Source organism: Solea senegalensis, linkage group LG17 (genome assembly GCF_019176455.1).
Source record: "Solea senegalensis isolate Sse05_10M linkage group LG17, IFAPA_SoseM_1, whole genome shotgun sequence".
Classification (NCBI taxonomy): Eukaryota; Metazoa; Chordata; class Actinopteri; order Pleuronectiformes; family Soleidae; genus Solea; species Solea senegalensis.
The window spans coordinates 3,869,635-3,893,133 of NC_058037.1; the positions used below are offsets into that span (position 1 = coordinate 3,869,635).

The 23,499-nt window shown below is 40.0% G+C and overlaps 1 protein-coding gene and 1 non-coding gene across 2 annotated transcripts; both read left to right on the forward strand.

Moving 5' to 3' along the window:
• Window positions 1–249: 249 nt before the first annotated feature.
• Window positions 250–322, forward strand: trnaa-agc. Its single transcript has one exon. It is a non-coding gene; the product is annotated as a tRNA-Ala (tRNA).
• Window positions 323–2,348: 2,026 nt separating this feature from the next.
• On the forward strand, window positions 2,349–14,191 carry ankef1a (ankyrin repeat and EF-hand domain containing 1a). Its single transcript, XM_044048708.1, has 11 exons — window positions 2,349–2,484; window positions 3,208–3,415; window positions 3,939–4,100; window positions 6,654–6,853; window positions 7,017–7,166; window positions 7,294–7,417; window positions 7,688–8,522; window positions 9,288–9,514; window positions 9,742–9,890; window positions 12,036–12,188; window positions 12,508–14,191. The coding sequence occupies exons 2-11, from the start codon at window positions 3,226–3,228 to the stop codon at window positions 12,658–12,660; spliced, it is 2,343 nt and encodes a 780-aa protein (XP_043904643.1). The 5' UTR covers window positions 2,349–2,484; window positions 3,208–3,225; the 3' UTR covers window positions 12,661–14,191.
• The last annotated feature ends 9,308 nt before the right edge of the window (window positions 14,192–23,499 follow it).

A 23,499-nucleotide genomic window follows, 5' to 3' on the forward strand; every position in this document is an offset into this window, starting at 1 on the left:
ATACTATACTATGACTTTTTTGAGTGATTTTGGACGATATACTATACTATGACTTTTTTGAGTGATTTTGGACGACATACTATACTATGACTGATATGACATTGACAAAACAAAGTAGTACCTTCCACATATACGAAAAATGCCATCACCCACAAATATTTTTACTTTAGAAAATATGACTGAATTCTGTTGTATTGATGACTGTCTGATGTCGTGTCTGTGTGTTTGCGTTTAAATTGGAAATGCAAGGGGGGATTAGCTCAAATGGTAGAGCGCTCGCTTAGCATGCGAGAGGTAGCGGGATCGATGCCCGCATCCTCCAGTCTATTTAGCCTCTTCACTCTCAGTATTTCCTGAAAATTACAGTGTTCAGCGTAATATGGCAAAACAAAACTTGTGTCTGTAGAAATTAATAATTGTAGGTGAAGAGAAATGTGGGAATAAATGTAAAGCATTTATTTATTTTGGACGACATACTATACTATGATGTTTTTCAGTGATTTTGGATGACATACTATACTATGACATTTTTTGAGTGATTTTGGACGATATACTGTCCTATGACTTTTTCGTCTCATTTTGGACAACATACAATACTATGACCTTTTTGGTGATTTTGGACTTACATACTATACTATGATTTTTTTGAGTGATTTGGACGCATGTACTGTCCTATGACTTTTTCTTGCCTCATTTTGGACAACATACAATATTATGACATTTTTGAGTGATTTTAGAGGACATACTAAACTATGACTTTTTGAGTGATTTTGGACAACATACTTTACTATGACATTTTTGTCAAATTTTCGAAGACATACTATACTACGACTTTTTTGAGTGATTTTGGACGACATACTATACTATGACTTTTTTGAGTAATTTTGGACGACATACTATACTATGACTTTTTTGTCCTATTTTGGACGACAAACTATATTATGACTTTTTTGTCACTTTTTGGACGACTTTCTATACTATGAAGTTTTTGAGTGATTTTGACTGCCATACTATGACCTTTTTCTTGATTTTGGATGACATACTATACTATGACATTTTTTGAGTGATTTTGGACGACATACTGTACTATGACTTTTTGGTCTCATTTTGGACAACATACTATACTATGACCTTTTTTGAGTGATTTTGGACAACATACTATACTATGATGTTTTTGAGTGATTTTGGACGACATACTATACTATGACTTTTTTGAGTGATTTTGGACGTCATACTATATTATGACTTTTTTGTGTCATTTTGGAAGACATACTATACTATGACTGACATGAAATTGAAAACCAAAGTAGTACTTTCCACATATACGAAAAATGTCATCACCCACAAAAATTTTTACTTTAGAAAATATGACTAAATTCTGTTGTATTGATGACTGTCTGATGTCTTGTCTGTGTGTTTGCGTTTAAACCTCACAATGCAAGGGGGGATTAGCTCAAATGGTAGAGCGCTCGCTCTATGTGAGAGGTAGCGGGATCGATGCCCGCATTCTCCAGTTGCATTTAGCCTCATCACTCTCAGTGTTTCCTGAAAGTTACAGCCCAAGATATTTCGTCCTAATAGTGCAAAACATGACTTGCGTCCCTAGAAAATAATAATTGTAGGAATAAATGTAAAGCAATTATTTATTTATGGTGATTTTGGACGACATACTATACTATGACATTTTTGAGTGATTTTGGACGACATACTATACTATGACTTTTTTGATCATTTTTTGGACGACACACTATACTATGAATTTTTTGAGTGATTTTGTACGTCATACTATACTATGACTTTTTTGAGTGATTTTGGACGACATACTATACTATGACTTTTTTGAGTGATTTTGGACGACATACTATACTATGACATTTTTTTCATATTTTGGACGACATACTAAACTATGACATTTTACTGTAATACCAGAGTGGCATGGTGGTGTAGTGGTTAGTAGGTCTTGACTAACTATGTACAAAAATGTCATAGTTTAGAATGTCGTCCAAATTTTGACAAAAACCTCCTAGTTTAGTATTTTGTCCAAAATGTGACAAAAACGTCATAGTTTTGTACGTCGTCCAATATTTTACAAAAATGTTACTTCACAGAATAGGCAAATTAAAAGAAGGTAAAACCAATAACAACAAAAAGTAATACATTTATTTATTTATCTATTTGTTTGTTTGTTTACTAAACGCTTTGCATGTGTAAACGTTCTTGCAGTTATGTCTGTTACGGTGAAATCTCCGTATTACGAGCTCATCAGCAGCACTTGAAGGCAGCACGGCTCACACACTCAGGAGCAGGAACAGCTAACGCGTCCTTCCAGGGATTTTCAGGCGTTCGGTTGCCATGGAGCTGAGTGTGTCTCGTCACTCCGGCTCATTCACAGTGAAAGGTTGTGCTTTGAGGATCAAAAAAGTCACGAGCCTGTAGAAAAAAGTTGGAATTGTCGCCTATGTGCCTCCTGTCCGGACGTGTCTGGTATGTCGACAAGAATATTGTTATTTGTTTAAAAGTTTTTACGCGTGGTAAAAGTCGCGTGGCAAACCGGGAAACAAATATTGGCATGCTAACACTTTTCGTTTACGTCATCATGACATAAAGGAAGCTTTATCTGTGTTTTATTTCCACACTTATTCAGGGTGGGTTAAATTGTTTGTTAATCACTAGTATCATTAGCTTATTAGCTTTTGTTTAGCAGAAAAGGCACAGGTGTTACTGATCACACTAATTATGGCTACCAGCATGCACCTCTCAAACTGAGTAAGCTAAATGGAACTTAGCTATGATTAATTACATTACATGTCATTTAGTAGACACTTTTAGCCACATTGACTTACATAGGAATTGAGTACAACCTGCCAGGGATGGAGTTGAACTTGCGACCATGAAGTCTTTTGCACACAAGGTACCAGTCTTAACCACTGAGCCACTCCTCACCAATGATTTTCCTACTGTGCTCTATCAAAATGTCTGCCATGAAAATGGCCCATAAGTAATCTATAGCTGAGTGAAGATGACTTATATGAGCTTCAGATGGGAAATATGCTCACAGTAATGGCTCCACATGTTTTGAAATATGTGATTAATTGACGCGGTGTAGTTTAAAATGCACATTTGTTCTTAATTTATAAGATACACACACCGCTTCAGTACTGTATGTGTGCCTGCATGATTGTCAGAGTTTGTCTTATATTCCACTAGCCTCCCTCTGTCCCCACAATGAGTGTCAGAGTAGCAGAGGGCCGTCTGCAGGTCCTTCAGATCTACCGCCTGCTGCAGTGTGTTCATGATGGGGATACAGTGCAGATTGAGAAGATGGTGAAGCTCGGGGTGGAAAGCGTCATCAACCTCACTGAGCCGCAAGATGGCACAGGGGTGCTTCATGTGGCGGTTTCAGCCAATAACCAGGGTAATGGACCTCTTCCTGTTTCTGTCAGATCATACAATATTGACACATTTGTGCTTATATGGTTCAATACTCCACTGTGCCAAACAGCTCCCTATGAGTTTGACAAATCAGTCAAAGCTGAAGCAGTTTCTTCATGCAATAATTTTTGAAATAATGTCCAGAAATTTGTCTTACAGTTTACACATTGAAAGAAAATTTGAGGAATTTCCTTACATTTAAAAAAAATACTCAGTCTCAATTAGAGCCACATGATCGTTCTGCGATTACGTTGAAAAATATTGTGATTACAACACAATTCAACAATGGTACGAGTGATCATTTTTTCCACTTGACTAATTTTTGTGAAAGAAAAGTTTTGCAGTGTGTCAACAAACAACATATTTTCTCCTCTGAAGAGCAGGATTTTTAGTCTAGTGAAAAATTAGTTTTTGCCTTTATTTTATAATGTGATCTCAAGAGTCGATTGATTTTTGAAATGTACTGCAAAATAAAAAGTCATGCCTGTGTCTCTGACCCGTCACAGACCTGGTCAGCTTCCTTCTGTCTCAGGGAGCAGACCCCAACATCCAGGACAAGAAGGGCCGCACCCCAGTCATGTTAGCTGCTGAGCTGGGCAATGATACCATCGTGGCTGTGCTAGCGCAAAGCCGAGCGGACCTGAGGCTCCAGGATGCTGAGGGCAAAGGTGAGCAGGAGGAGTCTAATGGGAATAAATTATTCCTTTGGAAATAAATAATTGATGTGGAAAAGGATATAAGAACTAACTAAAAAGGAAGTAAGGCTATAAATACTAGTTGGTAAATACTGAAAACAGCAGATTGTGTTGCATAAAGATGTGAGCACATGAGTCATGAATCACACTGACATGAATCATGTAATGTATCAGAGATGGCAAATGTATTGTTATGTTAAGAGCTTGTTAAGTGTCAATTTCTCAAATAGAGGTGTTTTCCATCTCAATTCAGAGCAGCAGGTTGAACTTGAATGCCTGTCCTTGTCTTACAACTCATGAAAATGCATGGTGCCTCTGTTTAGATATTGATGAGGAGACAGTATCCAACATAGACAACTCCAATCAGAGACTCTGAAGTTCATTTCTGGAGGGTTTTTAAACCGATTGTAATTCAGTGACAGTATGGAGTCCAGAGACTCCGATATCTGCAAATGGCACTCTTCTACTGAGAATGAAAATAAGAAAAGACGGTAGTAGAAAATCATCTGTGTGTGTGCTTAAATACATGTTTTTATATGATGCACTTTATGCTGAGTATGTGTAGAAACAATTGTGTGTGTCAAGGCTGGTGGGTACACGTAATTACAGATCAAGCACTAAGGGAGATCCTCTTGTGTGAAACATGCTGAGTAACTTGATACCTCCTGCTCTCTCAAAGGACTTGTTTGGCCAAGTCTCAACACTCACAGCCCAGTCACATCTCTCTGGACATTTGGATTCCTGTGGGTGTAGAAACTGAAAGAAAATGTTCCTGTTCCTCTCTTGTTTTAACGAAGAAGGCCCTCTGTACCACTAAGAGTTACTGTTGTTGACCGATCACTTGTGAAGTGTGTGAGCAGGAGCAGAGTGTTCCTGACAGCAAAAAGGGCTAGGAACGTCTGTCTGTCTGTGAGTCTGTTAATCACATATCTGTTGAATGGTTTGTGGTGACTCCGTAAGGACACCAGTGTGTGTGGTGTTGGCAAGGAATGCTTATCTGTCAGTGATTATTCAAACACACCAAAAATACACAAACGAAACCAACAAGCAAACCACAAACTCAAAAATACACAATAAACAGGCACATATTGAATGGGTGCACCATTGATGCCAGTTGCAGATTCCTTGGCACAAACACATTCAGACTTACTGATAAATTAGTACCATAGTGTTTTAAAACTTCAGCCATCGAGCGTCTACCATCGTGCACTTGTGACTGAGCATGGTCGGCGTTCAGTTTCAAGACTGGACATCGCTCATGAGATTAGTGTCATGTGACTTCACTGGCATAGCAGGTACTTGTTGATTAATCACACTCTCCTCTTTAATGCAGTAGCGTGCTGGCCTTCAGGTGACACGGCCTGTTGGATATTGTTTGTTGAACTGCATATTTGACTCCTATGTTTGCTAAAAAAAGGTGGATGACCACAGGGAAATGACAAATTGTGAAGAATAATTTAATTTACAATACTATTTAGGACTCCAGCTAATGAGTGTCTTTATCTGTCAGTATGTTGTTGTTTTTTCAATCAATTGATCAGGTATTTGTTACATAAAATAACAGAAAATTCAGAGAAATGTTGATTGTTGTTTGGCAAACCTTAAAATGATCGCAACCTTCACTTTATTTGACAACAGAACAAAAGATGTTCAGTTCAGTCATATTAGAGACTGCATCATAATTTTTGACTAAAACAAACCTACTATTCATTTTGTATCCTTCTACAAAATCTTTTAAATGGTAAATAGCCCTTGAATTCTTTTCAGATTAGTTTGTCATGTCACTTTATTTATTCCATTCCTGTCTGTTTTTGTGCACTAGCTTTTTAGAAATTGAGTGAATTGGAAAAAAAGCCCACATTTGATTGAATATCCGGTAAACCATTCAGGATGGTTTATTGTCATCCATTTTTATACAATACATATTACTTTGTTGAATGCGTAATTGCTTTAAAATATAGGCTTAACAAAAGCCTTTTTATATGTACTATTTTTGGCAATGGATTTGCTTGATTGAGGCTGCCATCTTGCACTGACATGTTTCTACAGGAACCTCAATGAACCAACCAGCCAAAGCATGTATTTCACATTTTAAAGGGAAAGCTTGCATATAAACCTTATGCACAACCAGTTTAAAAGGAGGAAATGTCAGGGAGAGTGGAGAAGGTTGGTTCTTTCTGATATCGAAAGGTCACCGTAGTTCCCTGACGTGCCTGTGAAAGGGAGGCGTAATCGAGTAGCGTTGTGCAATCTCATCATTGGTTGTCATTATTTCTTACACACTGGGCCTTTTTTAAGAAGTTGCAATCAGACTTCTTTCTATAACTAATGGATTTTCAGAATAGTTGGTGATGAATTTAATAGTTGATTATGAGTGGATTAGCCCTAATAATGTCACTTTCTGTAATGAAGCTAACAAGGGAAGTGAAAAGAGAGAAGGGTATGGAACAGTTCTTTTATCTTGTATTTGATAATGTGCTTTTCATAAAGTTACAGTATCTCCTGTTTCATTAACTCTCATCGCAGGTGTTCTCTTCTACTGTATCTACCCCACCAAGCGCCATAACCGCTGTCTGCAGGTGGCGCTGAAGTGCCAGGCAGACGTCAACAACGTGTCGGCGCAGGGGACTCATGTCTTCCAGCAGATGTGTGAGAAGGCTCAGCAGTGCACCTCCATGTGTCTCATCATGCTGGATAGTGGAGCAGATCCCAGTGCAACAAACCAGGTTGTTAATTAGATGGTATGGATAACCATTAGGAATTCTTTGAACTGTAACAACTGAGTGTGGGGAAACTGATATCCCATCAGTTCACAACATACTGTGATGTGTTCTGTGGCCATATGTGGTGTGTTTGCTTTGGTACTGATTCCTCTCCTCCTCTCCGCAGGATACTGGCATCACAGCATTGATGGAAGCAGCCAAAGCTGGCTCCCTGCAGCTTGTGAGAGCAATTCTCAAGAAAGGGGGAAACCCTAATGCCCTGGACCATAACCGTCTAACAGCAGTGCACTATGCTGCAATGGGGGGCTTTTTTGAGGTGCAGTTACTTCTGGGAGACCTGACCTTACTCAATATTATAACAGCAAGAAATGTTTGAATACAAAGAAGGTTTTGCTAAACAAATGTCCTGTTGTTGTTTCGCTGTGGTGATTTATGCATTGCAGGTGATCCAGGTGCTGTCTGCTTTCTCAGCAGACATGGGCATGATTAACCTTGACGGCTGCACTCCCCTACACTATGCTGCTGCCACGGGCAACGCAAACTGCTGCAAGTTCCTGGCACAAAGAGGTGCTGAGAGAGAGAGTTAAACAATAACGAGCATCCTGATGTCACTACAATCAGTATCAGCTTTTAGACTTTTGTGACATAAATAATGAACTGTCATCGCAGGATTAACACGGACTTAATACTGGTCACTGTGTGTCTTGATATGTTGAATTGATGATAGCTATATTTAATCAAATTAAATGGCAGATTATCTATCCTGCAAGCACATTTTCAAATTAAGTAATTCAACCTTGTGTTCATATGTTCTGTCAAACTGTGCTTTGTGTTCAGGTTGCAACCCCAAGCTAAAGAACCATGAAGGTTTCTTGCCACGTCTGATTGCCAAAGACGCTGGTCACAAAGCAGCAGCCAAGGAGCTGAGGAAAGCTGAGCGGCAACAGGGCAAAGGCAACAAATCCAGCGGTGTCAGCCTCATGTCAGGTCTCTGGGCTTTGACCCTCCATGACTGGTCCCACGAGTATGAGACTGAGTTACGACAAGCCTTTGGGAACAAATCGGACACCGTTACCAAAGATCTGTTCATTTCAGTTTTGCAGAAACTAAAAGCCCCGGCTGATGTGGACCAACTCCAAACAGTAATATCAGCACATGACAAGAGGAAAGAGAGCTGTGTCAACATTAATGATTTCATCAAAGGTGTCAAGTACATCAAGAAACCGTTCCTCCTCTCCTCTTACTTACCGAAAAAGAAAAAAGGGTCAAAAGGAGGAAAAGGGGGAGGAAAGAAGAAGAAAAAGAAAGATAAATTTGTCCTCCCGATTCCAATTTGCACCCTCACACCAGAACTCATGCTCCGGCGGAAGGATGGAGGTCCACCAGAGTTCATGATTGAGACGTACTACAACTGCTCAGACAGTCGACGCTTTGACCGTGACCACCCGCCAGAGCATCCCATAATGAATGACTCGGGGTGGTACGTAGAGAAGCCAGAGAAGATCTTCGTGAACATCAACTATTGTGTAAAGAGTGGGGATCTGGAGTCGTTGGACCTTGCTTTCAGTCAGGGGGTTCCTGTGGATGTTCAAGATGAGTTTTATAAAACTCCACTGATGGTGGCCTGTTCCAATGGCAACTATGAGGTGGCTCAGTATCTCCTTAGCCGGGGGTAAGTGACATTGTCTATTTCCTTTCAGATTGAATGGTTTTAGCAACATATTCATGGTTTTTAGTTGCACTTGTGAATAAAGTCACTATTATGTGTCATACATTCTGAGTTTTACTCTGTTACTGGTGGTGATAGCAAGTTTAATTTCAGTACACATGTTGACAAAAGCAAAGGGCAGCTGTTTAGTCAGAAATACAACAGAAGTACAGCTGATGTGTCTTCTATGTTTACATGCTGAAAATGACAATGTCCTATTTTCAAGTCAACGTGATTATTGTATACATTACAAATGCTCTTGACTCTCTAGCACTATTTGATAGATATTACCAGTAATTTTATATAAATATGAATCCCAATTGGGAATAGCTGATCCCACATTAGAGTAGATAGAAGTAGATGTGATTATGAATGCACTGAAAGGCTGTTACAGGGAAAACAATCCCAAGAGTTATATCATCAAATGCACTGTAAAATTGTAGTGCAAGTTTAAGTATACCAATTACTTTTCAACATTGTTTTGTACACAAAATGTGCTTGTCATTGTAAGACGGAGAAAATCAGCAATGAGCAGTTCCCTAAAAGTATTTAAATGTAGTCATTTCAGTGTACTTTGTTTTCAGAATGTCTTAATTGTTTCATATGAATATGGTCAGCAGTGAATGTTTGAGCTTATTTTCTTATGCAGATTTCTTGGATATCTAGTATGGTAAATTATATATTAAATACATCTTTAAATCACACCGTGCTGTGGACTGTACTTGACAGGGCCGATGTAAATGCCTGTGACCAGTTCTCCTGGACGCCGCTGCACCACGCGGCTCGCGCTGGCCAACTGGAACTAATGGAACTTCTGGTGGAGGCCGGGGCTGCTGTCGACGCCCAAGCTCTCAGTGGTGGCACTCCCCTCATGAGGGCCATCCAGAGCTCCAGACCCGCCTGTGTGGACTTTCTCATCAAGGCTGGTGCCAGTGTTATTGCAGAGAACAAGAAAGGTTTGACGGTGCACATCTGAAACGGATCCTTTGAAAAATACAATTGAAATCAAATTTTTATTTTTTAATGTGCCAGTCAGTAACAGATTATTATGGTCATAAAACTTTCAGTGAACTATCATTTGTTTTACAACAAAAAACTGCAGTCTCTGTAGCAAACTGCTCTCACTGAGTTAACAACTGTGACTGTTGCTATTTCACTGACATTGAGTTTAATGTCTCTTTAGAACAAAACTGCCTTGACATCGCTCGAGCTTTTGCAGACTCCAGGACAATTGACTTGGTCAAAAACAAGATGGATTCTCTGCCTAAACCAAAGGAGCCATCAAGAGGAAACAGGAGCAAAGCTCAGCAGCCTAAACCCTCCAAAGAGAAGGTAATATTAAAACGGAGCAGTTTATGACACAGTGTAGAATTTTGATGGTGCATCAACTCATAACAGGGTGAATGGCACCTCTGAGTCGCCTGCATTGGGACTACGTAACTTTTTATTTCTGGTCCGTGCCATAAAAAGAACTTCTACTTTCTACTTTACAGCATGTAGTTGCAGTCATCTCCTCCTCTCGTCCATCTTGTTCATAAATCAAGTGATTCAAACAATGAGCTATAGGTTACACAATATAAAGCACTGTGGTTATTTTGACATATTTTGGGCGTGTTTATGTTTCTATTATATTTAAAAACTAAATCAATGTAATCATATTTGTATAAAATGCTGTAACATAGGCTACCAGTACATTTTATGACAGTAACAAACAGTACTGTTTACTAGGGGTGAGATTCACAGCGTACCTCACAATAAAATACGCGATACATGGTCCAACGATACCATTAATATCACAATACAACGATTCTGTGATGATCAATATAGGAGAGATGAAGTAGTCGCCCACTGGCAACGACTGTTCACTTTAGAGCGTCGCAATTTATTAATTAAAATATTGATTTTTGTATTGAAATTCAATGAGAATTTAATGAATTAAATCAACAGTACACAATACATGTAAATGATGTTAAAATAAAAGTGACCCAACAATTTAGACATTACCACATTAACAATTCTTCTTCTCCTACACTACCTGGTCCATCCTCGGTGTCATCCTCCCATGCATTTTATTGTCATAGTGCTTGCTTACAATGCATTATTAAGATGTATTATGTGGAATCAGTTGAGCAAACACATCTTCAGTCACACACTTTGATCAAATCTCAAACACAAAAGAGACCAAAGCTGAATATAAAGCACACATCAGTGTCTCACCCAGTGTGCTGTGGCCTCTTGTTTCAACAATAGAAACTCAAGCCTGTAAAGAGATCTGATGGCTGTAAGGCTTCTAACTTGTAAGCAAATTAGACCAGACGTGTTATGTTACAACGAGACCATGCTGTTGCTTGAATTTGCATTTCCTATAACCAGGCCACAATCAGATGAAATGTATTGATTTTGTCATCAGTACTCTGAATGTAGCAGGTGTGGCGCAGCGGTGCAAATTCATCAGGGATATTCATAGCACAATATAGTTGCAAGCAGCAGTTCTAGGAAGCCAGAAAGAGTCTACCCAGCAGAATAAATAGCACACGGGCATAATGTGGAGCTGTCTGCCCTCTAAGCATTTATAGAAGGTGCCCCTGTTTTCTACTAATTCCAAACTGTCACAATAAATGACAGTATTCCTCCACAGAACTGCAAGAATGTGATAAGCCCATTAAACGTCCATTCTCTGTGACTCATGAGCCAGTCAGTCTGTGTAAATAATGCATGCACCCTCAAGTCAAAGTGCATGTTTTTCATTGAATGTTGAATGGCTGGTTATCCTGAGATCATTTGCTGGACTCTTACAATAAAGGCAAAGCACAGGTATTAAATCTCCAATAATAATCATCACTGATTCTGACCACACACACACACACAAACCTGACTTTAACATTGTGTTGCAGTATTTTATTTTCTGCTCTGTTATTCATCTAGTTACTGATTAAAACTGAAAGACTATAAAACAAGGTGAGGCTGAAACAAGGGCACAATGGCATTGATGCAAAGAAACTGGGCCGGGACAATATTCCGTTCTAGAGACACAAGAACTTCACTTGAAACGAGAGAGAGTCACAGCAACGGTGGCAGCAGCAGCTGGTTACATCTGTAAACATCAGGATGTGTATGACCTCATTAGGCCATTAAAGGTCCTTTTGTTGCTTTCATTTATGTGTTTTAGTCGGCTTATAGATACATTAGTCACTACTGTGACATGAATTTATACTCTTAAGAGTCTACAGTTGATACAGGTTGTCATTTTCATCGGAATCTTCCAAGCTTCATGAACTGCAAAATGGTGCTTTTGACAGCTCTGTGGAGGTTTTATGTCCTCTGTATGAATAAGTGAAGTTTAAAATAATCATCACAGTGACACACAATAATATACTCACATTTGTTGTCGCCTAAGTCGCCTTAACCTTTGCATTTGTAGCGACTGCGTTTAGTACTTGTATAAAATAAGGCAAATCTAAAAAGTGTACCCCGCAGGTCATTTCAGCAACAGTAACTGTGCAAGCAGAGTCGTCAACTGCAACAGCAGGGAAGACTTCACAGAAGGATTCTAACAGCACTATCCTGCAGAACACAAAGATCACAACAGGGAAAACCAACATCATGCAGACCACCTTTGTGCCAAAAACGGTAGGACTTACCACCATCAGTGTATTGTAGCATCTCCCTGTGTAGTTATTACTTCTGTCTGTCGCTTTTGGTGTTTTGCTGAAGCGTGCATGAGGATTGGTGTAAGAAAATAACTTGAAGCACACAAAAATATTTCTGCCTCTTATTGATACAAAAGATGAACTTCAGAAAATAAACGTGTTTTCGGTTCAGAAATACTAAAGCAGTGGATGTTCAGTTATTCCAGCATCACCAATGCACAGTATAGTGAGTTACTGCAAAGCTCTCTTGTTTTGCGCTCTCTTTCTTTGACTCGTCCCTCTGTCTCCGTCTGTCTCAGGTCTGGGGAAAGCCGCCCACCACCAGCCAGCTGATGTCAAAGATAGAGAGACGGAAGGAGCTCTTGTCTCTCGAGATGGACTTTGACGACTTCATGATGCCTTTCAGTCGGAACATCCAGAGGACAACAGTGGAGGCAAAAACCACAGACTAGACACGAAGTAGGAGAGAGACACTCGGAAACTTTGAAATTAAACTCATATTTTACCTCAGTGAGTTGATCACCTGCCACAATTAATGGACATTTCCCTCTCATACAGATCCTCATTTTGGTAAAAAGCTGCGTATCTTGATACTCAGTAACGTGAATAATCACTGATGATATATCCATACTCAATATTTTATATACATAATGTTCTTTAGGGACAGTTGTGTGTCCCTAAACCCGACATGTCAAAACTCTGCTACTGAATGTGAATTCTTTATAACTGAATATGGTAATACTAATACTGGTTCTTTAAATCCAGAGCAATTTGTCTATCTGAAAGTATAAGCCTCACTGCAGAGATACTGAAAACTTTAATCACATTTACACTTTTCTCAGTATGATTTATCAAATGATCTGAGCAGTTAACAGGCCCTATTAGATGAATATTGTATGAAATATTCAAAGACTAGGAGATTCAAGGTATGGTTGAAGTAAAACTTGGAGTACACGGGTAAAAGTGTGCTGTAATTATTAAACAGTAGTGTAAGTATCTACTGCAGTTTGACTCTGCAGTATCTGGAGCTGCAGTGAGACATGAAGACAGAAAGATGCTGCTTTGGAGACTGATGGCCCAATTATTCATTTTCTTTCTTTCTTCTACATTCGTTTTCTCTCACTTGTGTAAAAACATGCACCTCTCTCTCTCCTTTAAGCGTGTGAAACCTGCATCAAACCGTCGGACAGTAACGCTGTGGTGTTTGATTTCACTACTGTTTCACGTCCATGTGTCTCGAATAGCCTTCGGTTGCTTTACACCTCCTCTGCTCTGCAGCTGAATGCAGTTCCACATTGGAGCCAGGGCATGGCGCTGTTTGGCAAACTTAGCAATGCAGGGGTTTGGTTGTTTATAAAGGACAGAAAACTTGGTGGGAGCTCTTGTGTTTCAAGCACAGATAGGCATTAAAATGGCAGCCATGTGTTTACTGTTCTCATATATAACAGTCACTCTGCTGCTGCTTTGCAAACTTGAAAGAGCATTGATGATGAGAGAACACAACATGATATTTTAGTGATTTTTTTATTTTCTCTTGGCTGTGTTCTGGTCCTGTTCTAACATTTGATGCGTATCTGGAATCATATGAGAGAAAATATCTGTTTGTGTGTTAAATGCTGCGTTGATGCATGCGCCCATCATCGCTACTGCCATCTCCAGATAAAATTAGATTGCTCAGTGTCCTCAAGGTCCATGGGGACTCGGTTATATAATGAAATTCACAGGCAGAAGGGGGTGGGGGTAGCATCTTTGAAGTCTGTAATACAGGGCCTGAAATGTTCAAATAAAAATGCCATTGATGACGAGGAGAGTGATGACAGTGAGGCAGACGAGGAGCAGGAGGAGAGAGGATTGAGGTGGGCACGTGCACTCTGTATGTAACGATACACAAGACGAGAAGCAGAGACTGGGAGTGAAAAACATCTATGAAAGCCCAGCAGAGCCATTCATAACACAGACACAAGACAGGGGAGAGAGAGAGAGAGAGAGAGAGGGAGGAGGCCGTGAGGAGACGAGGTGGCAGTAGAGGTTGAGAAGGAGTCACCAATGGGGAGGGGGCATGACAGAGGAATGAGCGGGGAAGCAGAGGAGTGGGCGGGAGGAGGAGATGAGGGCTTTTCTAGCACAATCAGTGGGTGCACAGGTTAGAGGAGTAAACAAGGCTGCTGGCTCTGATTGTTGGCCATGACGCAGTGTGTCTGTAGGGGCGTGGGCTCGGGCTTATATGGTCATGCAGTATGTGTGTTTGTCTGTCTGTCTGTCTTTTACACTGTAGAGATGTATGTAGCTGCTTTTACGACTTGCATTCTTTATTTTATACACAATGTAAGCATGTGTTTGCATGTGTTACTCTTTACTGTTGGAGACCAGTAATGAACCCCAAAACCTGGTCCTAATGAGGCAGAACCTAATTTTGCAGGAGCTAGTTCAGTCTGGGTCTAAGATTTGGTTAGTTTAAGTTTTAGGGTTCGGCATTAACTGGTTCTGGTTAAATTAGGGATAACATTAAGGTGTTCTAACTCTGTGTGTGTGCGTGTGTGTGTGATTCTGGCTTTTGCATCCAAAAACATTGCAGACCTTGTTATATTTGGCTCGGTGATGGGGAGTCCAGGTGTGTTGTCTTACTCCTTTTCCTCTCCTCTAATCCTCCTTTCCTTTTCCTCTCTCCTCTCCTCTCCTCTAGTCATCCTCTCCTCTCTTCTCCCCTCTCTCTGCTGAGTATCAGTCTGAGCTGAAATCAGTGTGTTGTTGCCAACAGCACTGCAGTCTCCCAGCTCTGGACCTGCACCGCTTACTCAGCACTCAGGACTCCAACCCTTGACTTCCCAAAACAACCCACTGGGACACACACACACAACACACACCCACGCACGCACACAGATTGCATTATCGTTGTTTACCACATTAGGGTTTGGTATTATTACTATGTGTTATCAAATTACTTGCATTAAATATGCATGCACATTAAAAGATGTGCTCACACATGCATATAATCCAATAACTGCATACTTTAAGCAGACATGTATATGCAGGCTGACACTGTGGATATAAAGTGGGATGCACACAGAGCTCCTGTAAGAGTGCAAACCCAGATTAGAGCTGTTTCCATTAATGCTTGTTGGTTTTTTGTTTTTCTCAATGAATCCACCTACAGATAAAATGTCACTACATCATCTTCAGGTGTTCATTTTGTTCATCAAACAATCTGAAACCCACAGATATTTAGTAAAATGTTATTAATTCCAAATATTGAACCTAACACTGGGTGTAATGTAGACCTGGATGACTGTACATGCACCAGGTAACCTCAGTCTAAGGCTAAGGTTGTAATTTGGTAAGTGGTCACCTTCTGCATTTTTAATAAGAATAACTTAATGAAGGATATTATACCCACGATATGTCCACATCCTAAAAGGTAGAGGGTATAAGGTTTTCAAAATCAAATGTTTTTTTGTTTTTTTTGTCTGTAATTTCATGCTAAAATGGATTCACTGCTCATAGTGTCCAGTAACTGTAAACACACTAGCTGTGGTATGAAGATGCTGTTTCTAGTGAAACAATGGCCACTTTGTACAGATCCTGGTTTACATTCATTATTGATGAGGGAGTCATGTTTCACACCAGCCTGACTGACTGTGTGAGAGACCAAAGAGCCGCTTCATGTGTATGTATACTTTACTATGTGTGTGTGTGTATCTGTGTGTGTGTTGCAGTGATTCATCATTCATTAGTGCAGCCTTGGCAGTGCCATAGATCTCTTTAGCTTTTCAAGCTATGGATTCCAATTTGCTGCAAGCCTGGGACTTTTATTATGAGGATATTGATTTGAATTTCATAGCGAAACCAATAATGCTGGGTGGTAAACAGAGGATTGTGCCTTTGCTTCAGACAAACAGACCGATTCCTGTGAAAGAGGCCCAAAACAGATGCAGTGAATATCTCGCTGGACAGATTACATTTGCGGTGCACTTCATGAAAAGTTAATTTTCGAGAGATGAATTGTAAAAGATGAGTAAATTGCCCTATAATTATTCTTTATCATGTGTTGAGTCAATAAATGTTCTGTTACAGTTATGTTAATGTTTGAACGATCAACATAATCCATCCTTGACAAAAAAAAACTATTTCAGGTTCATAAAATTACTCAAGGTACTGACCCATTTAATTTTGGGTTTTTTCTTTCTTGCTCTAATTGTAGAAAAAGACATTTCCTCCGGCCTAAAAATATCAGTGTTGCTGACAGTGGTAGTGTAAATCCACGATTATCCAAAACCACAGTGGTTGGAAAATAATTGGAATGGAATGAAACCTGAGCAGGCTTTCAGGGGGGAAATAAGAATACGACAATGTTTTATATTTAAGTAGCAAACTAGTGACTGTAGTACAAACTGAGGAACATGGTGAAACATTTAGCAACAGATATTTTCATTAGGACTTAGAAGACTTAGTAATCATCAAATACCTTTAAAGCAGAAAAGCAACAGTCATTGTTGGGTTAGTTGGGATTTACAATATAATAGAAATCTGTTATTAAATGATCATATTATTGATATACAGTATATTATTTGCCCACTGTTTGTGACAAGTTTACACCTTTTGTTATTTCTTTGCACTTGGCTCTGTTCTATACTGCAGTATCATCTGCTCCCTCCCAATCTGTCTCCTTTAGTCTTTCAGAAAAAAAGAAAAAGGAGGAGATGGGCTCTTTCTTTATTTCCTTCTCTCTCACACACACTCACGCTCACGCTCCTCCTCTGTGACCGATTGCTCAGCAGTGGTTCAATTCCTGAGCAAGAGGGACATTTTAATCAAACTTCAACCAGGAAACACAGTCATAAAATATGAATGTTATATAAGAAATTGTCAGCAGGGCTTTCTGATAAGCCCATAAATATTACAGATGAATGTAATGCAAATGGATAGAGTGACAAGAGGAGAGAACACATTGTAGAAATCCCTCTGCCACTCATGCATTAGCCCATGACTAATGGAGATTTATACATGTTAGTATAACTAACTGTCACACATCAGCAATTGTTTTAATCATAAAAAGCTTTATTGAGAATGTAGTATTTTAGAAAACGTCCTTTTGTCTTTTGAAACATCATGTGGCCTAATGAGGAGTTTTAGTTGCTTGTGATTATGTTTCTCATTAGCATTATTTTCCCTCAGAGCTGTGCACATCACATTTATCATTCTCACTCTTTTCTGCTCCTGCTTTCTCTCACTGCATGGTAATGACGCTGCATCCAGTTTTGCTACTGCTGGAAAAGGCAAGAAACATGAACACAAAACAGTGAACACACCGTGAGAGTCACAGTGAGTGAGGGCTTGTTTCCTGTCAACCTGTGAAGGATAAAGAGGAGGTAAAGTGAGGAGCGTGAGGTGACTGAAATTGAGAATCTGCATGGAGGTTATAGTAGGTCCAGAGAGACCTAACCTTTGTTTGACCAAGTCAGACACAGTAGAAGCTGTGATAGCAGAAGCGTGGTGATGTTCATTGGCCTGCTACAGCTGTGCCGGGACATATCAAGTAGGAAATGCTGTGTCAGTAGTTTGCGGTGGGGGCATGAGGAGGAAAAGGCGTGAAAAAAAGGAGGGTGTTTTCCAAAAGCTGGCCAGCCACTGCAGAGCCTCTAGCTGAGATTTTTTTTTTTTTATGTAGGGGTTTTGTTATGCTGCTGCGCCACTGAATCGATGAAGGAAGAGCAGAGGAGGAGGGTCAGTCTGATCAGGGTTGTTTCACTGCAGTGGAGGCTCTTTGTCCTCCCCCACATGCCTCTCATTAATAAACCCCATCTTTCTCACTCTCACTTCTACTGTCATTCTCACTGAAGTCTCATCCGCCTGTCTTTACATTACATTACATGTCATTTAGCAGACGCTTTTATCCAAAGCGACTTACAAAAGTGCATTTAAACATTTGGGTACATATAAGAGCTAGAAGTAAGTAAGAGCTTCAAGTAGAACAAACTATGAAGTGCTAGTCATAAGTGCGATTTTTTTTTTTTTGTCGTCTTAGTCGAGGTAGAGTCGGAAGAAATGTGTTTTTAGTCGGCGTCTGTCTTCCTCTCTGCCTCTTTCTTTCCGCATCCTCCCTTTCCTCCTTCTCTCTGGTACCTGGCGCCCCGCTGTCCAAAACATATCTGGCAACCCCAAGTGAAGTCTCGCTGTGTGTGGGCATCACGCCGCTAGCCAAAGACCTACTCTTTCCCTTATTAGCTGCATCAGCGTCTGCCAAATACAAAGTTAGCTCAGTTGCAAGAAACTTCTAGTTTGAGAATGAACACACAGTTTTTTTATTTACATGTCAGAGGTCATCGTCTTTCTGTAGTGAACACACTGATCCACTTTGAATGGGGCCATCCCAATAATTGATCTAAGCAAATTGTGCTCTAGTGAGTTGTGACATGGCATTTGTTGTTCTTCTGTCTCAGGACAAACAATGACATCAGCTGTTTCAATAAGACGGTTTAAGAAAGTTGTCTTCTGTTTGCGAAACGAAACGAAGCAAAATGAAGCTGCAAGATTTGCGATTTGATAGAAGCCATGTCGGTTTTTGAATCTAGAAGTTTACATGTGTCCATAATAATTGCCTTTGTCTTGCTGATGTTGAGTTGGAGGTCGTTACTGTTGCACCGCAATGTTAGAGCATGAATTGCAAATTCCATGATGGTTTTGGAGCTGTGTATAGAGGTTCAGTCCAGTGTACAGAGAGAATAAAGGGGCTGAGGATACATCCCTGAGGAGCCCCAGTGTGGTTCTGGTCTAGATGGTACTGGTGAGCATGGCATCAATTGCTTGGTTTCCTCCTCAACTGTGTTTTTCTTGTATTTTTTGTGTTTTCCTTTCTACTGGTGACTCGTGAGGTACTGATCAAATATGGTTGACAAGTCCTTTTGGACCTCAGACCAAATTGTGGCTGCATCTGAGGAATTTGCTCTCCAGCTTGTTGTGAAGGTGCAGTGAGAGCACAGGCAGGGTGCTCATAAGTAGGCTGGTGTATGTTCACATCAGATGTTGTTGTTTTTTGTTTTTTTTGCCAGCAAACTTTATTTATTGATGTGGACATCAATAAATTAGATAAAAAATGTTCATAAATAAAAGCAAACACAGGATAGTGCTGCATGTTTTCCATTTGCAACATAGAGCTAACAGTTGTCTTTTTGCTGCATCACCACGGTCCTTCCTATCCTAAGTTATTATAACTGGCTGGTGGCCATAAGTATTGACATATGGAAAATTGTTGTGTTTTCTACATTGTATACCTAATAATTTTAGAATTGATGCACACTTGCAGTCTCAGATTAGAAAAATCATCTTTGATAGATGGATTTTTAAGATTAGGAAGGTCCCATGAGGGTCACTATTTTCAAGCTCTGCTATCAATGAATAATCATCATGTTTTACTGTGAGCCTCGCTGTTTCTGGTTGCCAGTTCATTAATGACACAATTGTTTATGTTAATCGAAATTTAAATATGAATTGACATGTAATTCTGATGATAATTACCTGTTCCAATATGATCCATGTATTTTCAATATAGTTTTCCTCATAGCGTGATCTATCTGATGTGTTTTGTGTGTGTGTTTGTGATTCATTTGTTTAACAGAGGAGTTGATGGTTGTGGTCTGTGTTTGTGTGTGTGTTTCTGTTTCAGTGTGTGGTTTGCACTTCAGAGAAAGGGAGAGAGACATAGACAGCAAATTAGGGCAAAAGAGAGCAAGAGGGAAGCTGATAGAAGGGAGCAGGAAACCAGACCAAACATGGGCACAGGTGACGCAGAGAGGATACCCAGTTTCCATAGCAACAGGCAGGTGCAAGACACTGGGAGCTAATCTAGCTTTGGATCTGCTGAGGTGAAACATTTGCATGCGCATCACTGTGTGAGTAGCCCAATTCACACTGACACACACATGAAATGTACACAAAAACAAACACAGAGTGATTCTTAGAGGAAAAATCACAACACACACAGACAGAACCATGCTGGGATAAATGAAGCCAGAAAACCACATGTACCATTGGTAATATGTGAACATTTTGAATATATGACTGGCCAACCAGAACGCTGACCTTGATGACCCTGCACACACACACACACACACATACAGAGAAACGACTGATGCACTGAACCTACAGGGTGACGAGGATCAAAGAGGGTTGTCAAGAAGGGAAGAGGAGGAGAGGGATGAGCAGTAGAGCAAGATTAAAGCGGTTGGAGAGCTAGGGGAAAACAGTGTTGAGCCGTCCCTGGGGGATGTACTACACGATGAAGAGGAGGGAGATGAGGGGCTTTCATGCTGAGAAGAAAAGAGGTTAAGAGGATGGAACCTGAGAAATGGAGGTGAAAGGGTTAGGGGTTGCGGTTCTTAATTCTTAATTGTTCACGTCTGCCGCCACTTTAAGCCACCACATTACTTATCATTAGGCCTCAGTATAATGCTTAATAAGAGAATGGTTGTAATTAAAGTGATAGTAACTGTGCTGTGCACATGCACCAGAAACTAACCATACACTGACTTCACCCTCAGTGAAACCATGAAAGCCAGTGGTAAATGAAGGAAACAGATTTTAGTTTTTTTAATAAAAGACAAAATTCAAATACAAAATCTGTGCCCGCTTAAATCTGTTATAGTTTATGAATGTTTGCCATTTGATCTCGCCACTCTGCAGAAAAGTATGTTTGTGAACTGCATGCCAAGGTTCACAGGAGCTGCTGGACAACTGCTCCTTTTATTCGGTAAGTTTGTGTCAATCTTAACAAAGAATTTCTAACACTGAAGTCACACAATTACACATTTGAACTTAGTGATGGAGGCAGCAGTGGAACAACAACTCCTGTGGGCTGTGATCATTTCTGATTTTCTCTATAGATGTTGGAGTGGGGAGCGCGGTATACAAAGCAACACAGACTTCTGGCAGTTTTCAATGTCTGAAGCTGGTTTCTGCCATTAAAAAACAGTTTAATGTGGCTCTAATGAAGCAGATTACAGATTAAGCAGCAATGTAAATGTGAGATTGTTCATGTCCTTATGTGAATTTAACAAGTTCACATGTGTAAATCTCAGTGACATCTTAGCAGATCAGGATGTATTTTGTCATGTTTATGTAAGATAGTAATAGCTATAAGCAGGTAAAGTTCTATACAGATCCATGAAGTCTTCTAGATCCAGTGGATCAAAATGTAAAAATATCAGTTATGTAAAACACAGGTGACAAAGTGTTTAAACCTTGGCAGAGGTCTGCGCTCTCTGAGTGCTCTTGTTTTATGATGTTTTCCTTCTTTTACGTCTGGTGTTGAATGCTAATGAGCGCAGCCTTGTTGAGCTCAAGACAAATCTCTCAGTCGGGACAATAAGGTACCGCTCTCACTGGCTCCCTCATAGAACTACATTTAAAGAACTGATCTTTACTGTGTTGTGTGTGTGCTTTGCTGTCTCATCAACAGGGTGGAAAAAGAATTCTGTCAGCGGCAAGACACTTAGTATGTGGATCAGGAAAGTCATGCTTCATATGTTGCTTCGGTGAGTTCAAACCCTGGACGTTCAGTGTAAAAGACTAAAGATTGCTAGTTTCAGAAAGGATGGGAGTGTTGGATTATTACATGTGTGTCCTTGCTCTCAGAGAGGCTGCATTTAAGGACCGCAGGGCTTTGATAAATGCCCACATCAATGTTGACCGAGTTTAGATTACAATCTTCCTTTACCTAGTTGTGGAGTAGAGACAAAAGTGAACAAATGGAATCTGTGTGGGCTTCTCTGCCTGTTTGTTCTTGCAGTTTTAGATTAGATTAGATTATAATGTTTTGCTCAGGTCTGTAGCATACAGCAGACGGGGCAATAAATATGTAACAAAACAGTTCAGAACATATGAAGAGATAAGAATTGTAAAAGAAGAGCAATGTCCTCTGCCCCGAGGAACCGTCTTTTGTTTGTTTGTACTGTTTATTCCGAATATGCAAATAGTACAAGGCTTCCAGATTACTACTAAACAAATGGAAATGAAATTGAGGAAGCAAAATAATAAAACACAGGAAAAAGAAAATAAATGACATATTCATTTATAAGGAGTGAGAAGAAGCATAGCTTTAGTGCCTTAGTTAGGAGCTCTACACATGCTTTGTTTGCATACTTTAACAACTATCCTGTTCTTTTCTGGTATATTGTTTGTTGAAGATGTTCATTCAAATGCTGTGCTGTGTATTATAAATTGGAGCGATAGAAACTAAACTAGAAATGTTCACATTGTGGCACATTTGTCAAAATGGGGTTTAGTGAAAAGACAAAAGGAAATGTGGCAGGAGAGAAAATGACTTGATAACAAAGTAGGACAGGAAGTGGGTGCCAAAGCAGCAGGACTTTAGAAGGATGCATTTATTGCTAAAAAATAATTGAATCCATTCAGTCTTCCTCTACACAATTGTTTATTTTGTTCATGCTGTAGCTCATTACATTTCCCTGTTCCTATATTATCACACACAGTTAATGCACATATGGCAGACTAAAGAGGACGCACATTTGGAGTTCAGTCAGCAGTCGTGTGCTCTGTCCTGTGAGCTATAGCCAGGAGGGACGTTAGATTCTGGGCCAGTGCACCCTCTCAGATTCAGTTTGGTTCCTTTTCCTCCACCGTTTTTATAACAATGCATTTTGACAACTTGTCTTACATTGTGTTACTTTATGTGACACCATATGTTTATGGGTGCCTTTTATTGTCTAAGATGGAGATCGTGGATAACTTACATAAGCGTGTGTTGCTGCATGTGATGTTTTTATTTTTTTTCTGCTGTGTCCGGCTGCTCCAGCCTCCTCTGTTCTCTGCTCTCCTGTCTCTTATCTGTTTAAACACAAACCGTCCAGTTCAGGCTTTAACTGTTTGCTGTTGATTCACAAATACCACATCCCACCTGAAATCTGTTCCTGGTGCCACACAGTTGATAGGAGAGGTGGTGCGAATTTAACCGAAATGGAGATGAAAACACAGGGAGGAGCATGAGTAAGGAGAACGTCAACAAAAGCACAAAAAAAAGAACGAGGGATAGAAAAGACGAGATGAAACAGGCCAGTGAGGTGTAGAGCTGCATGTCGATATGGATCGATCCTCCCTCTGACAACCATCCTCACCATTAGATTCAGGACCTTCAGTCCCACACTTATCAATGTCGCTACTCACTCCCGATCTATCAGTGCCTCAATTATCAGATTGAATGTCTTTCTCCTCAGTGAGCTGGATGAGACTGAATCCGATTCTTCACGCACGTCTTTGTTGATGTGTATTCGCTCACAGCT